The sequence below is a fragment of the Anomaloglossus baeobatrachus genome, chromosome 3, assembly GCF_048569485.1.
Source record: "Anomaloglossus baeobatrachus isolate aAnoBae1 chromosome 3, aAnoBae1.hap1, whole genome shotgun sequence".
Classification (NCBI taxonomy): Eukaryota; Metazoa; Chordata; class Amphibia; order Anura; family Aromobatidae; genus Anomaloglossus; species Anomaloglossus baeobatrachus.
In genome coordinates, this window is record NC_134355.1 from 96,505,471 (window position 1) to 96,519,246 (window position 13,776).

The 13,776-nt window shown below is 42.3% G+C and overlaps 1 protein-coding gene across 7 annotated transcripts in view; it reads left to right on the plus strand.

Moving 5' to 3' along the window:
• The window catches only part of CCDC88A (coiled-coil domain containing 88A), a 302,568-nt gene extending 294,518 nt beyond the window's left edge, over positions 1 to 8,050 (plus strand). For 6 of the 7 annotated variants that reach the window (XM_075339323.1, XM_075339325.1, XM_075339326.1 and 3 more), the window contains one exon: positions 5,728 to 8,050. In XM_075339323.1, the coding sequence (XP_075195438.1) occupies positions 5,728 to 5,774 (47 nt within the window). In that variant the 3' untranslated portion in view covers positions 5,775 to 8,050. The remainder of the gene's footprint in view (positions 1 to 5,727) is intronic. The other variant, XM_075339321.1, reaches the window with a different exon arrangement.
• Positions 8,051 to 13,776: the final 5,726 nt, after the last annotated feature.

The window sequence follows — 13,776 nt, forward strand, 5'->3', positions numbered from 1 at the left end:
TGAGGGTGAATCAATCATGCTTTGGGGTTGTGTTGCAGCCAAAAACATTTCACAGGTAGAGGCAAGAATTAATTAAATGAAATTTCTACAAACTCTTGATGCAAACATAACATTATCTGTCAAAAGCTGAAGTTGAAAAGAGGATGGCTTCTACAAATGGATAATGATCCTAAACACGTCAAAATCCACAACAGACGACCTCAATAGGAGCAAGCTGAAGGTTTTACAATGGTCCTCACAGTCCTGTGATCTGAATATTATTGACAACCTGTGGCTAGACATCAAAAGGGCAGAGCATGCAAGACGAGCCAGGAATCTCACAGAACTGGAAAACTTTTCCAAGGAAGAATGAATGAAAATCCCTCAAAGAAGATTTGAAAGTCTGTTGGCTTCTACAAAAAGCATTTATAAGCTTTGATACTTGCTTAACCCTAGAACGCATACCTGGGGCCTCGCAGGCATGCTAGGTTACTTGTTTTCTATTGTAGATTTCTATAGTTGCGCAATCTAGGGTTAAAAGGGTGCTACCAGGTACTAACCATGCAGGGTGTCCAAACTTTTGTCCTTTTTTTGTTAATTTAAAAATGTAAAAGATCTAAAATCTAAAATACAAAGGAAATGTGTTATTTTTAAGTTTTATGCCTTTTAGAGAACATTTTAATCTTCAACTAGCTTACCTATTCACAAAAACAGTAATTTTGACCAGGGGTACCCAAACCTTTGTATACTACTGAAAGTCTATATGGAACTCGAGCATTTTTCTGTAAGAGTATATTCTGTAAATTAGTCAGGCCTATCTGAGCGTCAAAATTCTCTTTACGATTTCCGAGCACGGTAGTGCTCACTCATCGCTAATTCTAACATATCGGTGACATTTGCTCTCCTAGAGATCATATAGGCAAGTTGTAATTTCATATTTTATTACTTAACAGAAGTTAGTCCCACTGAATGCAAAAGTAGTTTTCTTTTTCAATTTGCTTGATTTCTTATCTATTTTGCCAGCAAACATGAAAGCATGAGTCAAAAAAGGGTTCTCACATTTTGATATTTTGTGATATGTCAAGTATCAGTGGTTAAAAGCTTATGAAGAAGTCCTAGTCCTCAGCAGGTTGCTGCTTCTCGCTGGCTCTGACTAATAATTCCTTTCATTTTTTGGTCAAAGAGACACCTATTACAACTAATATTATGTTGTAATACCGAATGTCAGTCCCCTAAATTTAGTTTGTTGTACCCATATCATGGTCGAATAGGTCAGTGACAGAAAAAAATGAAACTGGAGACCTCCTTTAAATACTCAGTCTAGTATGCCTTAAAAGAGCACTCCCATCAAAGACTTTATCCTCCTAATATAATGCAGTCATCATATTATCTAGCACTGTGTACTTACAGTTGCTCTTATTGCCTTTCAGCCCAGTCAATTCTTCTTAAAGCTTCTATTTTTCCAGAGCACTTTTAGAAATGGAAGCTGAACTTTGCTATGGGCAACAAGGACAGTCTTACTGTTAGTTTTGATAAATGAGGCCCATAGACAACTCAAATATTTAGTTTATCTTACAGATATTGCACTTCTATAATGTACAGAGGCGTAGCTAGTAGGGGAGCAGATGGAGACGGCAGCCCCAAGCATGCTCACATGGAGGGCTCCACTAGCAAATTGTTGAGCTTATTTATTGGCGATCAGAGCAGTCAGTGCTCTACATTCACTGATATTACACTGTAAGGGGTACTTCACACACAGCGAGATCGCTGCTGAGATCGCTGCTGAGTCACGGTTTTTGTGACGCAGCAGTGACCTCATTAGCGATCTCGCTGTGACACTGAGCAGCGATCTGGCCCCTGCTGTGAGATCGCTGCTCGTTACACACAGTGCTGGTTCGTTTTTTTTATTGTTCCTCTCCCGCTGATAAGCACACATCGCTGTGTGTGACAGCGAGAGAGCAACAATCTTGAATGTGCAGGGAGCAGGAGCCGGCATCTGACAGCCTGCGGTAAGCTGTAACCAGGGTAAACATCGGGTAACCAAGGTGGTTACCCAATATTTACCTTCGTTACCAGCCTCCGCAGCTCTCACGCTGCCAGTGCCGGCTCCTGCTCCCTGCACACGCTAAGCTAAGTGGTGTGCACTGGTAACTAAGGTAAACATCGGGTAACCATACCCGATGTTTACCTTAGTTACCAGTGTCCGCAGCTTCCAGACGCCGGCTCCGTGCAAGCGCAGCGTCGCTTGCACGTCGCTGCTGGCTGGGGGCTGGTCACTGGTCGCTGGTGAGATCTGCCTGTTTGTCATCTCACCAGCGACCATGTAGCGACGCAGCAGCGATCCTGACCAGGTCAGATCGCTGGTGGGATCGCTGCTGCGTCGCTAAAATGTGACGGTACCCTAAGTGTATGCAGCGACCGAGATATCAAAGATCAGTATAAAGGAGCAATTAGTGCTCTGTTCATCGGGGGAAGCACTTGCCGGGTCCTGTCCAGTTCCATGTGCAGTGGATCTGACTGACTGTGGACCCCAGTGCCTCAGTGTTTCACTGGTCAGGAACCTGCCTGCTAAAGGCCCCGTCACACTAAGCAACATCGCTAGCAACATCGCTGGTAACGAACAACTTTTGTGACGTTGCTAGCGATGTTGCTGTGTGTGACATCCAGCAACAACCTGGCCCCTGCTGTGAGGTCGTTGGTTGTTGCTGAATGTCCTGGGCCATTTTTTAGTTGTTGCTGTCCCGCTGTGAAGCACAGATCGCTGTGTGTGACAGCGAGACAGCAACAACTAATGTGCAGTGAGCAGGGAGCCAGCTTCTGCTGAGGCTGGTAACCAATGTAAACATCGGGTAACCAAGAAGCCCTGTCCTTGGTTACCCGATATTTACCTTTGTTACCAGCCTCCACCGCTCTCACTGTCAGTGACGGCTCCTGCTCTGTGCACATGTAGCTGCAGCACACATCAGGTAATTAACCCGATGTGTGCTGTAACTAGGAGAGCAAGGAGCCAGCACTAAGCAGTGTGCGCTGCTCCCTGCTCTGTGCACATTTAGCTGCAGCACACATCAGGTAATTAACCCGATGTGTGCTGTAACTAGGAGAGCAAGGAGCCAGCGCTAAGCATTGTGCGCTGCTCCCTGCTCTGTGCACATTTAGCTGCAGCACACATCGGGTTAATTAACCTGATGTGTGCTGTAACTAGGAGACTGGGGGCTTGTCACTGGTTGCTGGTGAGCTCACCAGCAACTCGTGTAGCCACGCTCCAGCGATCCCTGCCAGGTCAGGTTGCTGGTGGGATCGCTGGAGCGTCGCAGTGTGACAGCTCACCAGCAACCTCCTAGCAACTTACCAGCGATCCCTATCGTTGTTGGGATCGCTGGTAAGTTGCTTAGTGTGACTGGACCTTTAGTTTCACAGCTTAAGACCCAACTAATCAGTCTCACAGATATGGGGCCATTTCGCCTCTGTGTCATGGTTGAGATTACCCTATTATCTTTTAGCTTTTTTTCCCCTAAATCTACGTGAGCACTGTACATGGTTTTTACTTTACAAAAAAAGACTAATATGAAATAAAAAAGAAAAAAAAACACAAAAAACGTACCGTAACTACCGATCAACCACCTCCTCTTTCTTCTGCTGTCTGGATCCCTTGTTGGTCTCCTCGCCTTTTGGAGACAGTGCATGACCACTGCAGCTAAACATTGGCCACAAAATTGACCAATGCATCAATGTCGTTGCCAGTGATTGGCTGCAGTGGTCATGCTCTGTCTTCATCAGAAGATTGAGCAAGGAGATTGAGGAGGGATTCAGCCGCAGTACAGAGGAGAAGCAGGAGATTGAATGGGCGAGCATTTTCATTTCTTCTTTAATTTTTCCTAACATGCAAGACCTCTTTAAAATAAAAAAAATGTTGACACCCTATTTAAGCTTGGCGTATCACAGTGACTTTGACATCACGATTGCCAAACATCACAGTATGGCAGTGTTACATCATAATATAACGAACGTGAATGTGGTCGTGTTGATTGGCAAGAAATCGAGTAGGCTTTGATTTCTGTGCATTAAGCCCTGATTCATCAAGACTGGCATTGCTGTTCATTATGGGGGGAGCTGGAGTCAGACACGCCTAATTTGTTATGAAGTGCAATTGCATCAGCGTGTCTGAAAAGTGGTGAATATTCGAATTGTCTCTCCAGGGAGGAAGGAGACAAACTCTAGCGCCACCTATTGGAAGTAGCAATCCTACAAGTCAAAAGTGGCCTTTTAACAAGCCTTTTCATATGACTTCGGATTTATACCAGATCAGAACCCCAATTTGCAAACAGTGTTTCGGGGTGATTGCCCCTCATCAGTGTAAAGTATCGAAACTGATCTGGCTTATGAGAAGCTATAGTGGGGACCACAGGAAAGACTATTCTCCTTGCAGAGACCTGACAAACCAGTCTGGCTGCCAGTGAGGGGACTTATAGCTGCAATGCCCCTTTGGGAAATATGCAAATTGTCTCTCCAGGAAGGAGACAAACTCTAGCGTTACCTATTGGAAGTAGCAATCCTACAAGTCAAAAGTGGCCTTTGAACAAGCCTTTTCATATGACTTAGGATTTATACCAGATCAGAACCCCAATTTGAAAAGTGGTGTGCGCCTCACCACAAAATCTTACAGCAGTTATGGACTGGAGTAGGAGTTCTGGTACACCACAGCTTGTTTGACTGTCCTATCCCAGCATTGCCTATTTTAGCTGGCCAAAACTGGTGTGAAACTGCCAATAGCCACAAGATTTTTGCACAATCCAAGTTTGCGTCGCCATTTTACAATTTATCAAAGTGTTTTACGCCAGATTTCTGATGAATCCGGGTCTAAGGCTGGACTCACACGAACGTATTAAAAAACGGTCCCATTCTCGTTTGCGAGAGTCGGGCGAATTTTTCTCACTTGTCATCAGTGTGCACTCAGTGTGCTGTCAGTATGCTGTCAGTATACAATCCGTTTTTTTTGCACAGCAGCTGTTACTCATTTACAGTCATGTACAGGAGAATTTACAGTGTTCTGTGCTACATGATAGGATTGTATTTAGAAAAACGGATGTCACTAGGATGGTCCGTGTGCCGTCCGTGTGACATCTGATTTTTCCTCGCACCCATTGACTTGTATTGGCGAGCCTCGGACGTATTCTGGATCAAATCGCAGCATGCTGCCGCTTTTCTCGCATCCAGAATCTGGATGCAAGAAAAGCTGACCAACAGCTCTCCCTCATTGACTAGTATTGGTCCGAGTGCAATGCGAGAATTTCTCGCATTGCTCTCGTCCGTTTTTGTCGCTCGTGTGAGCGTACCCTAATGATCAGAATTGCACCATCATTGTGTTGCATTGGAGCATTTTCATACTGGGATCTTCAGCTGTGCATCTACCATCATAGTTGCTGTGTAGCCCCAGCCTAAATCTACATACTTTGTTTATTAGCAACTGCAGTATTTAATTAGTAAGGCATAAGAATCCGTATAAATTTGGCATCATCATAATCGTTAATAAACCACTATAATTTGGATGTACCTCTGCATTTGCACTGGTTGGGGAGCCACTCAAAGTTCGTTCTGTGCAGAACCTCTAGCTACGCCTCTGATGTAGTAATTACCTCCTGTGTTCTTTGGCTTTCTTTCTCCTGCTTTCTACAGTACATCTTATGTGTATAAATCTTTTGCTCTTCTTACTTTTCTCTCTTTTTTTTCTGTGCTTTTAACTATAAACAGAGCGAAAAGTGTCCTTCAGTTTGTCATTGAGAAGTTTTCATTTCTGAAGTAACAAGACCATTCATCATGGAAAATCTAATCAGAGACCTTAGTTACAAGCGTTCAGCAATAGAGCTGGAGATGACTGACACGTCCCTTCCTTGAATCAAGGAGTTTTGTTGGAGTGAAATGGAAAAAAAACAAAAACAAAAAAAAACACAAAATCCACAATTCCTAGAGGAGTAATAAGAACATTTCTGCACTTTGCACTGTGGTATCATCCTACTGTCCTGCTCAGGATGTATCTGCAAGCACTCATGGAAGTAAACTGTACTTGTGAATGAACCCAATGTCTTCTACGCCTTGAGTCACGCTCAATCACAAACATTGCACCTATTCCTGTTTTATGGAGGGAAGAACGTGGAACTTTTTTTTTTCTTGCAAATTTCAAGCTTCCCGATCTAATCACTGCCTCATGTGATCCCCATTTCTTGCATGGTAATGTATTCTCCGAGCATCCTAGTGTGGTTGATATGCCCAATACACAAATTTGTGTGCAAACTACCATCCACGCTTTGAGATACTCAGCACTTTTCTTTTTCTTTTTAAAGCTCTAGCATACCCACCTATATTTGGGAACTATGCTAGCGTTATTGTGGAACCTTTCCAATTCTGACCACCCTAAATGAGGGCTGCCATACAGTGCCATGGATCTGGCACACATTGCCTGGTAGTAAAGCGCTTTAAATACTGCGTTATGAGATAGTATTGTGTTTTTATTCCTGTAGTTCTTTGGATGTAGCTGGTGGACAATGTTACTGCACTGAAAACTGAGGATGATCAAATGGATTACAAAAATGTATGTTTGTCTGACAACCCCATTTCCTAATCACATAATCAACTGATAGTGACTCGTCTTATCAAATATCAATTTTTTGGGGACTTTTTTTATATATAAATATATTGGCAATGCCAACTTTTAATCTGATGACTTTTTGCTGAAATGGGCTTGGCGTTAGTGTGTCCCTTGTCAGTGAAGGGGTTAAAGGTAAGCGTGATTGTAATTTTGGATATGTGTGGAACTTTTCAGTATTTTTTTTCTTCGGTGCCCCTCCCCCTTCATAATTTAAACTTTTGTCTTAATATAATTATTTTCACTTGTATTTAACTATTATTCTTTTAATGCAACGTAACGATGTCTAACACACATGGGATGATTCCGTTTTTCTCGTTCTGTGTTATTAAACCATTTTCTTATATATTTTATTTGTATGTAATTTTGTTGGATTATGACAGTTTTTTGTTTTTTAATGTTTTGTGTTCTATCTTAAAATGATCACCTGTAACTCTCCAGGGAATATAAGACTATAAAACTTGGGTTACCCGAGTCTATAAAGTGCTAATGTTACTGGAGAACTCAACGACTTATTATTCCCTTTGCTCTAAATGAATGTTCGACATAAAATCAGTCTACTAGAGCACCAAAGGTATCATTTACCATATCTTCCATCCAGATGAAATAAAGTGTTTGGTATGCATGAACAGAGTTGTATTATCACTCATTATGATGACCGGATGACCAAACTTCTCCAAAGTAAACTCATTATGATGACAGGATGACCAAACCTCTCCAAAGTAAAAAATAAATAAGAGATGGTCGAAAATGAACAAACTAGGTTTAATAGAACTAGATTTTATACAGTGTATTGGTAAAAATGTGCTTAGGCTTGTTTGTCCACTATCTGTTGGTCGTCATGAAGAAGGAATGTACAGCCATTGTGAATGCAACTTTTATAAAACCCGGGTTGTACAAAAAGGAACTTGTAGCATTCATTTTTTTGGGGTAATAAGTTAATAAAAACTGTTTTTTTTTTATAATAGAAAAATATTTGAGCTGTCATCTACCTTGTATTCACAATAACCTGTACTGTATAATTTATATATGCACAATGCACTACACTTAAAGCAATGTAACTGTTTGTTGAGGAGATGAAGCTTTTATGCAAGATCAAAGTGTAAGTGAACTTGTCAAAAATTAAAAAAAAACATGGTGCCACCGGTTGGGTATTGCAGTTCAGCTCCATTCATGTTCTTCAAATACTGGACACCACCTTTAAAATTTTAACCGGTCAATATATGTTCTCCGAATGAACTCTTGGCAAATATCAAATACAAATCATGCACAGACAAAGATCACAGCAAGAAGAAAAGAAGAGATTGATGGACTTCCAAAATACCCCAAATAAAATCTTTATCCCATGTCTAACATTTATTTCATATGTTTGGCTCTTTGATTGCTATTTTTTGTTTATGGGATTGTTAGAAACTTTACAACTAGGATTATTATTAATCAATTTAACCCACCAATAAACAAAATGAAGACAAACACTCTCCAGGGCCCAGAAGCCTCTTCATTGTTCATACGTGCATAATGGCATTCATATCGTTGCTGTAGTGCCTTGTACTAAATGTCAGGCCTGATCAGTTGACTGATCTTGGATGCAGTACCAGGAACAAAAGAAGAGAAAAATATTATTTTCAGCCTACCGTAATGCCTATGATGTAAGTCCAAATGTGATGCACGGATAACACCAGGATTGGGGTTCCCAGGATAGAACAGCAACGAGAATGGAAGTAGATTCCAGCACCAGATAGGAAACAACCCAAAAATAGTATAAAAATGTAAACTTCTTTATTGGATCTTCATGTTAAAAAACGACAGTTAAAAATCCATGAGTAACACCTGACGGGTTTTGGATCTGTAAGTTAGATCCTTACTCATAGGTGATGAGTATGAGTAAGGCTCTAACTTACAGATCCGAAACGCATCAGGTGTTATTCATGGACTTTTAATTGTCATTTTTTTTAACATGAAGATCCAATAAAGAAGTTTACATTTTTATACTATTTTTGGATGGTTTCCTATCTGGTGCTGGAATCTACTCTATTTTTTCATAGGACAACACTGAAGATATGACACTTTAATACAATGTAAAGTAGTCAGTATGTAGAGAAACAATTATTGTTTCAGAGAATTTTTTGCCAGGAGGTGCCACATTGAACTTCCAGTGACCAGTATGAGAGTGTGTATGAGTGATAACTCCAAATGTAACACACCTGCTCTACATTCACTCCCAAGAGCGTGTAACACGGAGTCATATGATACTGGGGAGGGGAAAATGACTAATTGGGCACAATTTGGTCATTTTCACTTAGGGGTGTACTCACTTTTGTTGCCAGTGGTTTAGACATTAAGGACTGTGTGCTGAGTTATTTAGAAGGCACCACATTTACACTGTTATACAAGCTGTACACTAACTACTCTACATTGTATTAAAGTGTCATATCTTCAGTGTTGTCACGTGAAAAGATAAAATATTTTCAAAAATATGAAGGGTGTACTCACTTGTGAAATACTGTATTCATGTTATCTTTCTATTTATCTGGTCTAGAGTTGCACAGTCATGAGCAAGTATGGGTCCCATGCTTCTCTGCCCTTATTCACATTGATGTAATTGACGCAAGGTCGAAGAAGCCATGTGAGGGTTTATTTCTTGCGGTAAGGAGAATTATTCCGAAACGCGTTGACAAAGCTCACGATTCTTATCAATTTGGAGTTTGTACTTGATTCTACTTCCACGGCAGTGCAGCGTTTCACCCTTTTATCTACCTGCACTTCTGCTTTTCCATTGGGTGGTTGCAGCAGCCGTTGTGACACGTCCATATTGTAGTTTGTTACTTCTCACAACCACTAAAGGAGAGCCTACCTGACCTTGTAAGGTCCACCAGTTTACTTGGATAAGCCACTATCTGCGTTTTTTTCTCCCTTATATTTTTAACAATAGTACAATAGTCTTTTCTTTGTACGCTTCATTTTTCCGTCTGTGATATGATTTGACAAGCTCCAGTTTTGTCTTAACTGTTCAAAGGACATTGTCGCAGAAGCTATGTGGATTTTCAATATACATTTTGGCAAATTTCAGTCTAGCTTTTTTAAGATTTTGTTTTAACAGTGGTTTCCTCCTCGGTCATCTTACATTAAGCCAACTTGGCTAAGAAAATGACGGATGGTGCGATTTGACACTTTGAAGTTCACCTCTAATCTCTTTGGAAGTTGTTTTGGGCTCCATGGTTACCGTTTACATTATTCATCACTCCAATTTGTCATCAGTTTTCCTCCATGCACCTTAAACTATTGAATAATATGTGCAACTGTAGTAATAGGAAAATTAAGCTGTTTGGGGATGGTCTGTAGCCTTTACCTTTTAACATGATTGGTTATCATTTTCTTTCAAATCTCCTGAGACTAGTCTCACCTTTGCTTTCTTTGGTTCATGTTCACTGTGGTACACATCATGATACCAAACAGCACAGTAACTACTTTTCACAATGTAAATAGGCAGACTGACTTATTACAAGTTTGTAGACACGTGATGCTAATTACAGGATACACCTTAGGTTAATATGGCCATCTGGTCAAAATATTTAACATTTTTTATAGAGGTACCATCATTTTTGTTCAGGCCATTTTCATTATTTTTTTCTTTTCATTTTTCTGTTGAACCACAATTCAAAAGCAATATCTGCTTTTCATTAGTTGATGTTCAGTAAATTTAAATTGAAAATTAGTTTTGTCATTTCAAGTTTTCATTAAGCAATGTTCAAATTATCTCTCCAGGAATGGAGACAAACTCTAGCGCAGCGCCACCTATTGGGACTAGCGATCCTAAAAGCCAAATGTGGATTTTTAACAATCCTTTGCCTATGACTTAGGATTCTGATCTGGCATATATATCCTAATTTGCAGACACGGTGTTTCGGGGTGCAATGTGAATTTTTCGCACTTTAGCAGAAAGGTACCAACAATTCTGACATGCATCTACAAAGTTTAGTATAAACCAAACAACTACAAGTTGGAGTGATCCTGCAGTGCTTTCAAGAGACTACAGAATTTTATATACATATTTTATTTTGTGTGACAGTTGCTAGAAATCATTAACAGCCCTACTCAATGATCAGAAGGTTGTATACAATTTAGATATAGTACTTTGTGTTATTTTTCTCTTTCCAGGTGGAAACAAGGTCTTCGAATGAATGACAGTGGTCATGAGTCTGGTGGGTGCTCAGAACGTAGGCTCGCCTCCAACCCGCTCATACAAAAATGTAATATTACAGAAAAAGACCGTTCTGACGTAGACTAAGAAATGTTATACATTCATAGCAGTACAGTGACCATATTGATTGTAAAGAAGTGCTTCTTTGCAGCAGTATCATGCCAGTGACCATCTCATCTTGCATAGGAATATTAAGCTTAGAATATGCACAAAAAGAATCCTGGGAATCATCCCTTTAAAGGACTTTACACTACTGTAATATTTATGCCCTATTCTTTGGATAGCCCATTATGATCAGATGGCTGGGGATAAAACACTCGGCAACCCCACCACTCATCTCTTATGAGCGCCAGCTGCAAACATGTATAGAGTGGCGCACTACAGCCTTGACACTTTTTAGTGGCCGCTACGACATACTGCAGAACAGCTCCTGTTCACTTGAATCTCTTTTCCTTTGACCTTTTTTGTCCATTTTACCATTCAAACTGAGGAATATAAAAAGAATAGTGCGTTCAAAGTGATCAATTATGCTCCTCTCCGCCTCACAATCCAGTGTTTGGCCATAAGAACATTTGCTGAAATAAGAGCTTCCTCCCTTTAAAATAGGACACAAATCATAAAATCCTTTCCCATTGCTGCCCCTATCAGTTATTGGCAGCGGGCGGGGAAAAAAAAGAATCAACCTGTTCAACTAGTCACCAATGCGGCTTGATCCCTGGCCTTCTTTTAAAGCATGTTTTTCTATCAAATACTGCAGCTTTGTAGAGTCAAACATGTGCCCGATACATGCTGCCTGGGGATCGGGCAGCATGGACCCACTGTCGGGTGTCCTTTAAACCCATCCGTTCATCTGTTTGCTGTCAGAAAATGGAGCAGATCAGCAGGAAAAGAAATAAAAAAAATATTCTCTGCACAATTTCTACAAGTCTGCCTTTATGTTTCAAGAAGTTGTATAAAACCCCAGACTTAAGCTGGGGTCACACTAAACGACAACGACGTCGCTGTTACGTCACCATTTTCTGTGACGTAGCAGCAACCTTGTAAGTCGCTGTTATGATCGCTGCTTAGCTGTCAAACAGCAGCCGAAGCAGCGATCATAACGACAGTGCTGCAACATGTGCAGAGAGCAGGGAGCCGCGCACACTGAGCGCTGGCTCCCTGCTCTCCTAATTACAGCACACATCGGGTTAATTACACGATGTGTCCTGCAGCTACATGTGCAGAGAGCAGGGAGCCGCGCACACTGCTTAGCGCTGGCTCCTTGCTCTCCTAGCTACAGTACACATCGGGTTAATTACACGATGTGTACTGCAGCTACATGTGCAGAGAGCAGGAGCCGGCACTGGCACCGTGAGAGCGGCGGAGGCTGGTAACGAAGGTAAATATCGGGTAACCACCTTGGTTACAGCTTACCGCAGCTGCCAGATGCTGGCTCCTGCTCCCTGCTCGCTTCATTTCGTCGCTCTCTCGCTGTCACACACAGCGATCCGTGCGTCACAGCGGGAGAGCGACGACCAAAAAATGAAGCTGGACATTCAGCAACGAGCGGCGACCTCACAGCAGGGGCCAGCTCGTTGCTGGATGTCACACACAGCGACAGCGACGGGACGTCGCTGCAACATCACAGAAAATGGTGACGTAGCAGCGACGTCGTTGTCGTTGTCGCTGTGTGTGACACCACCTTTAGAATTTAGTTTAGGTTTAGTATCCTTTTACTCAGATCTTCCTAAAAAATTAGGGGCTGAAAGTTCTTGAAAGATCGATAGATAAGGCCAGTTTCACACTTCCGGCTTGTCGCCGGTTTGATGGATGCAGTGCACCCCAGTACAATATGATGCAGTACAGTGGCAGCGCCGCAACTTCCGGGTCACATGACAGCATGTGACCAGCGCTTGTTGCGCTGGCACTGTACTGTATACACTGTACTGGAGTGCGCCGCATCCGCCAAACCGGCGAAAAGCCGGAAGTGTGAAACTGGCCTAACTGGGCAAGAAAAATAATCTTCAGTCATAATGTACTGCTCCACTGAGCATTCCTTGACATCCCCTAATGTCAGGGCCCCCACTAGCTGTATAGCTTGGGGGACACATGGTCGTAAAGACCCCCTCATTTGAATTTGAATGTTTATTTTCAAGTATTTGCTGTGGTAAAGAAGGGAATTTTGTTACTTACCGTAAATTCCTTTTCTTCTAGCTCTTATTGGGAGACCCAGACGATTGGGGTATAGCTACTGCCCTCTGGAGGCCACACAAAGCACTACACTAAAAGTGCAAGGCCCCTCCCTCTCTGGCTATACCCCCCCGTGGTATCACGGGTACTCCAGTTTTAGTGCCAAAGCAAGAAGGAGGAAGCCAACAACTGGTTTAAACAAATTAACTCCGAGAAACATCGGAGAACTGAAAAACCGTTCAACATGAACAACATGTGTACCCGCAAACAGCAAAAACAATCCCGAAGGACAACAGGGCGGGTGCTGGGTCTCCCAATAAGAGCTAGAAGAAAAGGAATTTACGGTAAGTAACAAAATTCCCTTCTTCTTCAGCGCTCTATTGGGAGACCCAGACGATTGGGACGTCCAAAAGCTGTCCCTGGGTGGGTAAAGAAATACCTCATGTTAGAGCTGCAAAACAGCCCCCCCCTACGGGGATGTCACTGCCACCTGCAGGACTCTTCTACCTAAGCTGGCATCCGCCGAAGCATAGGTATGCACCTGATAATGCTTGGTGAACGTGTGCAGACTCGACCAGGTAGCCGCCTGACACACCTGTTGAGCCGAAGCCTGGTGCCGTAATGCCCAGGACGCACCTACGGCTCTGGTTGAGTGGGCTTTTAGCCCTGAAGGAACCGGAAGCCCAGCAGAACGGTAGGCCTCTATAATTGGTTCTTTGATCCATCGAGCCAAGGTGGCTTTAGAAGCCTGCAACCCCTTGCGCGGACCGGCGACAAGGACAAAAAG